We start from the raw sequence: 10,060 nt of genomic DNA, 5'->3' as shown, positions 1-10,060 counted from the left end.
GTCGGTTGGTTGGAAAGGGCTGGCAGTGTCTTTAAGAAGCGACTGCAGGGGGCTGTGCAGAGGGTTTGCGCTAACATAGACTACAATTCCCAGCATGCATGTGCTCCGTTATCTCAGGTGCGGGGAGTTTGCCTAGGCTAGAGCTTCCACTGTCCTGCCGCTTGGAATTGTCGTGGCTTGCAGTAATACAGTAATGTGTTTGGCTGTTTCCACTGAGCTTTTATTTCAGTTCTGTTTTGCCAGAAGTATTGAAGGGAAGGCAAAAGTAGGGCTAAGCCCTGTGATTTAATACTGTACAGGTATTTATATCACGGATTTTCCCCCCAAGGTGCCTTAGTTCCCATCTTTTTTAGAGACAAATCAAAAACAGAAGTGAAATGTACTCTGAGTCCTGTAGTGACTTCATGCTCTTTATTGCAGCTTGTAAAATAGTGAATAAAATGCCCCCAAACCTTAGGGGGCATTACACAATGAATCCCGTCTGATTGGCTGATTCTGCTTCCCTCCTGGGGCCTGATTGGTCTTTTCCTGCAGGCCAATCAATTGTTGCATTCTACAATCCTACCAGCCTAATAGGCTGAGTAACTTCTTCCTGGAGCCTGATTGGTCTCCTGCAAAGCCAATCAGTTGTTGCATTCTAGGATCCTACTTGCCTATTGTTCTAGGATCCAAGCTTAGTACATAACAAGAAGCATCCAGCTTTTTCTTGTGAAGAACAGAGGATGGAGATTGCAGTTGCTCCTATTCATGAAAATTTCTGTAATTATAGAAGAAAATAGAAATAGTATTGGATTGTTCCTGTGTTTCTACTTTTTTCTTACAACAGTGGTCAGTATAAGTTGTAGTACATCTCAAGACTTTTCACCTTCTGGTGCATCTGAGCTCTTCCCTTTACCATAAGCCAGACATGTAGTCACCTGTGTTGTTTCACCATGGCTTTGTGTAACAGTAAAACTCCATAGCAGGAAATTAAGCTTGTGGACCTTGGTGGCTTGGGGTCAAGTGTGACAGCAGACACACTACATTCAGACATAAACATAGTTTAGTGCTATGTGAATGAACTAATGCCCTCTAATTTCCTCTTGCAGCATAACCACGAGGAGATCAGGAGCCTCTGGTTTGGTTTTGAATAGCAGTTTGTTCTTTTGTTCAAATTGGAGCAAATTTTATTAGTTTAAAATATGGTTTGTTCGTATATACCCAAATCAAACCATGGTTTATGATCCTGATTTGTTTGAATGAACCATGGTAAAAACATTACCCTGTTCAGACAAAATAACAAAGTGTGGTTGAAAACAGAAGTGCATGCTTATGATCACATCATGGCCATGTGCGAAGAGAGGGAGAGCAGGGGTACACAAACCTAAGGTGTGGTGTCTGCAACTTAGCTAAAGTATCTTAAGGGTGAAAAATAATGCCAAAGCACTTGAAAGTAGGATTGTGTTGGAAAAATAACTTTTGTGTTAACCCTGATTGAGTTGCCTTTAAGATAAAGATAGGCAATTCCTTCATGCCAGTTACACAATTCTTCTAATTTTCCATGCCATTTAAAGACCTTTGTAGAGGATGGTTGGAAGCTGCAGAAAGTAGGGGGGGGGAAGAGTTTTCTATTTAGGGATTGTGAAAAATAACACTAGTAGATAGGAGGAATTTTGGCCGGAAGTTGCAATTGTGTATATTGTATCATTTTGGAGGGGTATTGTTTTTTTGTTCTTATTTGCTTTTATGTTTCTTGACAGGATTTGAATGAAAATCTCACATCATTGTGCTTATTACTTCAATGTGTAGATATGGCAACTGAAAGAACATCAAAGATGGCCTGATATCAATCTATTATTCTTTTTCTTTTTTACATTTGGGGAAAGGGATGCTCTCACTTTGAAATGAGCTTACAGCGTCTCTTTCTGAAGACTACATGAAGGCTGATTCAGTTTACTGAAACACCTAAATTGACTACTGACTTCTATCCCATCCCATCCCACGTTTCTCAGTTTTGATAAGGGTTTCAATACACCTCTACTCCACAAACTACATAACTGGGCTGTTCCTTCAGGAATTTATCCTCTCTCCATTGGTGTTAATATTTTTTTTGCATCATGGTATTTTTTCACCAAACAAGCACCTTGGGTCTACTGAAGTCACTGAAGAAAAGTCACATGTTTTATCCCATGCCAAAGCTTCAGCAGGTGCCCACTGTCTTGGGGTGCTTCATTTTCACTACGTCATATCAGTGTGCAAAACCAGTGGACCACAAAACTACCACATTGAGTTTTAAAGGTAAAGGTGAAGGTATAAGGGAGACCAGAGTGAGGAAAGACTATTCTTCTCCAAGCCCTTTCAACCTGTTTGCTGCTGGAGCATCAAAGAGGAGATCAGGGCTCTGTGAAGCCATTGAAGATTCGGAGCGCTCCATCCTTTCGAGGCGGATCACACTTCATCCTCCAGAAAAACCTTTGAGTGCTGGCGAATGGGAAGAGCTGAAGGGACAATTTGAGGGACTGAGAAAGTTTGAAGTGGCTATGTTTGAGCAAATGATAGCTTGCAACAGCCCCATTGATGTGGCCAAATCCTTGTTGGCTGCAGTGGCTAATCGAGAGGGAGATATTCACTACAATATTTTGCTGAAGTACTTGCGCCTGTGTGTCTCTCAGGGGAGCACGGAGGAGATTTACGATGTCCACGACATTCTGAAAGCCAGATTTAAGACTTTAGAAACATCAGGTTATGGTCTTCTCATCAGAGGTCTGAGTGGTACACCACGCTGGAGGGAGGCCTTGTCGCTGCTGGAGGAGTTAAAAAAAGTCATGACCCCTTCAAAATCAAACTATGGAGACTGCATCAGGGGGGCCCTTCTTAACCGGGAAATAAATCTTGCATGCGAACTCTTTCATGAGATGCTAGCTAAGGACCTGGTGCCAAACCTGGATACCTTACAGATTTTCTTCGACACTGGCAAACGTGTGAAGGATGACATTTTGAAAACCGAACTCATGCACATCCTCTCCTACTTAAGAGATAATCAAGTATATCCTGGGGAAGCTTTAATGCAGAGTATAAAGCAGTGGTTTGAAAGGTAAGTTTGTCCTGTTGCAGGTACTGGCTGATCTGATTCAGCCAGACTTGCCTGGAGACAATTTCAAATCATACATGCTTCAGAATCTGATCACTCTAAGCAACTGTTAACCTCTGGTTTTGTTTATTGTTGGTTGTAAATGCATGCCATGTGTCACATACTTAGGTAGGTCTCCTAATTTTGTGTCCGTGTGTCTAGTATTGGTTATATCGAACTTAGAGATGTGGCTAATCATATATTTTTTTGCAAGGCAAAGTTCCCTGTGGAGGTGAGCAAAATGCTCACTAATGAAAAGGGTGTTCCACTTTCTAACTCCCTTTGTGTGTGCACATGGGCACATGCCTGTACAACATAAGCTGACCCGCTATGTTAATCACGTCCTTCTTATTTTTCTCAACAATACAAGGAGGTATTTCAACAACCTACCACATTTCACATCCCTTGGATCCACTTTCTGGTTCCTTTGAATCTACCTGCACTCCCTCGTGCGTATTAAAGAATGCCATTGGACACAGCCACTTAAGATCAATCATTAAAAAATATATTTTTTTGTTGCAGCCTATTGACACCTTTGCACAGGATAAATAACATCTATAACCTTTTGCAAAAGTCCTGCCCTCAGAATAAGTACATACTGAATAGGTAGATGTTAAATGATATTTTGAAGCTTTTGTGGACATGTAACATTTACCTTTAGTTAAGTATGGCATACTCCTAGGTATATTTGCTCAGAATTTGCAGAATTGATGGGTTTTATGCACAAGTAAACATGCATCAAATTGCAGATAATGCATTTGATCATATATGTCCTTGCTTGCTTACCAGTATTTATTGCATTTGCACACCACCTTTCTGCCAAAGCACCCAACGTGTTTACAATTTTAAAATAGTAAAATAAATAAATGCTCTAAAATGTAGAGTGACAATTGTCTCTAGCTGACTGGGTGCTGGTGGAAGAAGCTCCCTGGCCTGGCATTGCTTGCTTCTGCCTTCCCTTGAGGCAGATGGGTCTTAATTAAGACCATGTTCTTTAAAAGTCCCAAATTTTCAAAATACTTCACTGACAAGTAAGTATGCATAGAATTGATGCCTTAGTTTGGAACTACAGTAGTCACAAGAGGTGCATCTTTTGGACTGATTAAATTTATAATACCAGATTCTAATTTTTGTGCAATCTTTTGTAGTATTCCAGGAGAAAACTGGAAAGGAAGCTTAACCAGCATCAAACATAGGTAAACATTTTTTTTTAATCTTGAAGCTCTCTTTAAAAATTTTGCTTATCCCTACTTTGATCAAAGATTTTCAGCCCTGGCTTAAAGTTTTTTTAAAAAAATTGTTTCTGACAATTTGTGCATATATAAATTTGTATAGGGGAATTTAATGGCTGCTCCAACCCCCATTGTTCTGCCCGGACACTGATGTCCAGCTCCGAGGATCTTCTGGCGGTTCCCTCACTGCAAGAAGTGAGGTTACAAGGAACCAGGCAGAGGGCCTACTTGGTAGTGGTGCCTGCCCTGTGGAATGCCCTCCCACCAGATGTCAAGAAAATAAACAACTACAGTATCTGAATTTTAGAAGAGATATGAAGGCAGCCCTGTTTAGGGAAGCTTTTAATGTTAGATATTTTATCGCATTATTATTATTCTGCTGAGAGCTGCCCAGAGTGGCTGGGGAAACCCAGCCAGATGGTTGGGGTATAAATAGTAAATGATGATGGTGATGATGCAGTCCTGTACCCAGTTACCTGAGAGTGAGCCTCATTTAATTCAATGGGACTTACTTCTGAAAAGACATGTAAAGGATTGTGCTTTAAACTGAACGGTGAAATCACACAGAAATCACAGTAACCACCAAAATAAAAGGTTAAATTGTTGCAATTTTTGATATGTTTAATTATTGAATGTCCTGAGGATTCCTGCTGAATTCAAGTGAGTGAAAATAGCACAGTGTGTAATGGGAGTAGAAGTGGAGACAAAGTAAAGGTGTTAGAGAAGAATACATTACTGTAAAGGAAAAATCAGAGGAACATTTTCCAACTGCTGTAAAGTACATACAGTGACAGATATCTTCATGTATTACATGGTATATGGAGGTTTAAATTATTTTCTGGTACTTAGTCTGTGGTGACAGGTAAAATCATACCCCATCATTCTTGAGTTCAGTGGAGAAGACACTGCTTTCCTCCCCTCACGGCACTGGTTTCAAACTCCTCTGCCCAGGACTGCAGTGGGGAATAAAATACCACTACAATTCCTGCATAAATTAGCTGAGGAGTTTGTGGAGAGGAAAGCCTCTATGAGTGTGTTACTGTGTCATTTGCTACACTGGGTGATGTAGTCCCAACAGCCAAAAAAGGTTCACCACCCTGCCTTATAATGTCCTATAGTTTTGTATACCTCTGCCATTCCCTTATTTTTGCTATTCTGATCATTCTTCCATCCTACCCTAAAAAAGTTCTAGATCAGAGCTCCCCAAACTTGGATCTCAAACTGTTTTTGGACTACAACTCCCATCATCCCTAGCTAGCAGGACAAGTGGTCAGGGATGATGGGAATTGTAATCCAAAAACTGCTGGAGACCCAAGTTTGGGAAACCCTGGTCTAGATTTTTAAAGCTTTAGTTCAATAGAATGGCTTGGTATGTACGGCTTGGTGCCACAGCAATATCTGCTAACAGGAGGTGTGATGAATAAATGAACTCTATAATCATAAAATCTTAATTTTTATATACTCCATCTAACTATTGGGCAAGGCAGTCAGTGGCCTTGTTTTTAGTGTAACACTGAATCATGGTTTAGCTTACCTGAGCAAGCCTTGGGCTCATGTGCTTCCTCCTCTCCTCTCCTAGCACACCTGTGAGGATGACATTTGATGTTTTCATTTCTATTTTCAGCCACAAATTAGCATTATTTCTGAACCTAGACACCTGTGGTCTTAACCACAGTCTACTTCCGCAGGGACGCGGGTGGCGCTGTGGGTTAAACCACAGAGCCTAGGGCTTGCTGATCAGAAGGTTGGCAGTTCGAATCCCCGTGACGGGGTGAGCTCCCGTTGCTTGGTCCCAGCTCCTGCCAACCTAGCAGTTCAAAAGCACGTCAAAGTGCAAGTAGATAACTGGCAGGAAGGTAAACGGCGTTTCCGTGAGCTGCTCTGGTTCGCCAGAAGCAGCTTTGTCATGCTGGCCACATGACCTGGAAGATGTACGCTGGCTCCCTCGGCCAATAACGTGACATGAGTGCCGCAACCCGCAACCGCTGCAAGATGAGTCGGTCACGACTGGACCTACTGGTCAGGGGTCCTTTTACCTTTACTTCTGTAGCAGGGAACCTGTGGTCCTGCAGATGTTATAGGACTCCTAACTCCTGTCAGCCCTAGACAGCATGGTCCATGGGCAGGGATGACTGGAACTGTAGTCTAACAACATTAGGAGACCTTTGTACTACACCATAGCTTAGCATTACATCTGAACAAGGTTCCAACATGCTCCTGCAAGTTTTGGATCAAGACATGAATAAATGCATCATTTTATTTATTTTTTTGCATTTTTGGGGTATATAACATTTTTCTTCAATCATCGTTTGAAGGAAAAACAGGTTTACTTTGTAGCTAATTTTATAAGCTGCTGCTAACTGTCTGTGGCTTGATTGATGTTGCAGTGGGCAGTGCCCATCTTGTAATCAGTCCTTGGAAGGTATTAACCTGAGTCCAGAAGAATACAACACACTCAAGGAAAGAATAATAAAGGACGTGATACAAGGGACTGATACGTTTAGGAAAACAACCCCCCAGGTGAGTTGCAAGGATACCAATATTTGTATACTGATTTGCTTATAAGAAATGATGTATTTGCCTATAACCCTGATGTAATGCTGCTGCCACACTGGCAGAACAGCATGTTCTTTAAAAGTATTTTGTTTATGTAGCTCTTGATAGGTCCCATCCTACCTAATTGCAGCAATAGCAAGCCATGGGACCAAACCACGAATAATATAAAAATAGTCCTCAAAGGTTGTGCTTAATTTATGACTAATTCAGAATAAAGAACATTTTATATATAAGCTACGTCATTAGCATGTGAATCATTGGTGGCCGCCAGATTAGATGTTTTTAAGCTGGCACCCACGGTACATACATATTTGAGACCATTTCCTTTGGACTGGTATCTACTTTTAGCATCATAAATCCTTAAGCTGTAAACAAAACTATTGAAAAATGTATACATGTGCTAACAGTAGATTGAGGCATGTTGTATCATTAATCTGGACCTATTTATAGGTCCTCTGTGAGCAGACACTTCCACCCTGCCTGTGATGAGTCTGCTTCTGCCCATGAATTCATTTGTTCCATTTTTAATAAATCATGACACAGTTTAGAAATTATGCCATGTGAAAAGCACCATCTCTAGAATTAACAATTCAAATACTTGTATTGTTTGCCTCCTTGGAATGTAAACAGGCCACTGGGTGGCGCTAGTGTTACATCTTGGATATGACGCTAGAGACAAAAAAATATTAACAGAGATCAGAGATTGTGGAAGATGGATAACTAGTATTTCCCTTTCTTCTGCCCCACTCTTTAAAGTGTCAGTTACTAATGGGATCAGGGCATTTCTTTCAGAATCACATTCATGGAGCTGTGCCTTTTACAAATTCTTTACTCTTCTACAAAAGGAACAGCACAGTAATGCATTGATTTGTAAAGTAGGAATCCTTCTAATGTGAAATATGCTGTTACAGTCCTAACCTCGGCTCCCGAACGCCTTGGGAGTTGAACGTTCCAGCTCCCGAACGATCAAAAACCGGAAGTGAGTGTTCCGGTTTTCGAACGTTCTTTTGGAATCCGAATGCCCAATGGGGCACTGTTTAAGTTCACTTTGTGCCGTGTTGGCTAATAATACTTTACTGGCTTACCTAGTGGGGCTTTTATCAGAAATAAATAGGAAGTGTGTTTGGGACCAGACGTGGGGGATCCATAGTTGGATTTAACTTTTGTATTCAGCCCATGGTTTGTTGGGGAGAAAGAAACCACAAGTACTGGTTTGGCTGTAACACAGAATTAACCACTTGATTGGTTTTTCCCTGCTCCAGGAAGAGAGGAGTGAAGTGCTCAAAGTGTGTGGTCACCATCATGCAGGGCATGTACCACCTAATTTTGCTAGTTGTGGTTCATGGCCAGCATTGTTTCCAAATGCAGTCATCATTATTTCCATTAATCGTGTGTTTTACTGTACAAATGTGAGCGTATGCAAGTGTGCAGCTCCTCTGTATGTCATAATTTGAGGGCCTACTCCAGATCCCTTGAATTTGTTGGGCAAGGTTGGTATTAACTAGGATTAGGGGGGGAGATGAATGCTGTACCCCAAAGTCGAATTCGACTGGACTTAACCATCCAGGGGTCCTTTATCTTATTACCTTTAGCCATCCTATGAAAAGTCTTGCCAGGCACAATGTGTCAGGCCTGTCCTTATAGTGCTGCAAGCCATTCCTAAAGATGCAGCTTTTTAAAAAGGCCCTAAGCTGCACTCATTTGTTCGCTTGGTGTTTTATTTTGACAGGTGTTTGGAACTGTTAAATTTGTATTTAGTTTTATGGTAATACTTTGCTATTGTTTTGAGTCAGGGATTGTTTTTGCTTTGTGTTGTCTTGCTATTTTAATTGTTAGCCACCTTGAGTTTCTTTGGAAAGATAGGCAGGATTAAAAATTTAAATAAATCAATCTGCCTGAAAGGGAGGGGTGTATGTGTATACGTTTACGTATGGACACGGGTGGCACTGTGGTCTAAACCACTGAGGTTTGAATCCATGCCATGGGATAAGCTCCCATTACTCTGCCCCGGCTTCTGCAAATCTAGCATTTTGAAACCATACTAGTGCAAGTAGATGAATTGGTACCGCTGTGGCAGGAAGGTAAATGACGTTTCTGTGCGCTCTGGCACATGTCACGGTCTCCCATTGCACCAGAAGCAGTTTAGTCATGCTGGCCACATGACCTGGAAAGCTGTCTGTGGACAAGTGCTGGCTCACTTGGCCTGTAAAGCACCCCATAGTCACCTTTGATTGGACTCAACCATCCATGCATCCTTTGCCTTTATCTTTTACCTATGTATATGTATTTATAGATAAAATTTTAATGTGTGGCTCAATAAACTTGAGCTGCAGTTGCAGTAGTAGAATCATAGAATTGTAGAATTGGAAGGGACTGTGCAGGTCATCTAGTCCAACCCCCTTCAGTGCAGCATTTTTTTGCCCCAGGTGGGGCTCGAACCCACGACCCTGAGATTAAGAGTCTCATACTCTACCGACCGAGCCATCCCAGTAGTAGAAAGAGAGTTCTTCATGAAAAGAGTTGTCATTAATGAAATTGGCTGCCACAAGATATGGCGGCAGCTACATACGCACAGGTGGGATAAAGCAGGGTGGGATAAATTTTATGGGGGATAGGTCTGTCCAATAGATATATAAAACCTCCATTATCAGGAGCAGCATGCCACTGAATTCCCATTACTAAGTGGCAAACTGTAGGGAAGGCCTGTGTCCTCCTTTCCAGGAGGATATGACTGGCCACGGTTGGGAGTGAAATGCTGGACTAGATCAGCCTTTTGTCTGGGTCAGTAGGCCTGTTCTTATGCACATGCATCTATAATTAGCAGGCCACTAAGGGGAGAGAACCTATGGGTATGTTATGTTGGTGGGTTGATCCTCGAGGTCCCTGCCAACTCTACAATTCTATGATTCTATAATTTGATGGTTGCTGGAAGTGAATAATTATCTTGAGTAATTTTCTGGCGTTTGATATAAATTTTAGGAATTTACCATGGTTAGAAGTTTTTAACACAAAGCTGGGGCTTTTCTGGAAGGGATTTGTTGTGGGAACAGCCCTAGCCTTAGCCTTAATAATAGAATGTTTGTTTTGAGGCAAGTATTGGATGTTTGGGGAGATTCCATTTCTCACTAATAATAGCTCTTGCAGCAGCTGCCTGAAATCAGAT

The 10,060-nt window shown here is 41.5% G+C and overlaps 1 protein-coding gene across 2 annotated transcripts in view; it reads left to right on the top strand.

Annotated features, from left to right (window-relative positions):
- The first annotated feature begins 1,718 nt into the window (after positions 1 to 1,718).
- PRORP (protein only RNase P catalytic subunit) overlaps positions 1,719 to 10,060 on the top strand; it is a 51,386-nt gene continuing 43,044 nt past the window's right edge. The window contains exons 1-3 of one of the 2 annotated variants that reach the window (XM_060272905.1): positions 1,719 to 3,073; positions 4,258 to 4,305; positions 6,729 to 6,861. In XM_060272905.1, the coding sequence (XP_060128888.1) occupies positions 2,097 to 3,073; positions 4,258 to 4,305; positions 6,729 to 6,861 (1,158 nt within the window). In that variant the 5' untranslated portion in view covers positions 1,719 to 2,096. The remainder of the gene's footprint in view (positions 3,074 to 4,257; positions 4,306 to 6,728; positions 6,862 to 10,060) is intronic. The other variant, XM_060272908.1, reaches the window with a different exon arrangement.

Source organism: Zootoca vivipara, chromosome 1 (assembly GCF_963506605.1).
Source record: "Zootoca vivipara chromosome 1, rZooViv1.1, whole genome shotgun sequence".
Lineage (NCBI taxonomy): Eukaryota > Metazoa > Chordata > Lepidosauria > Squamata > Lacertidae > Zootoca > Zootoca vivipara.
The sequence above is the reverse complement of the archived record's forward strand: the minus strand, read 5'-3'. Positions and strand labels throughout refer to the sequence as shown.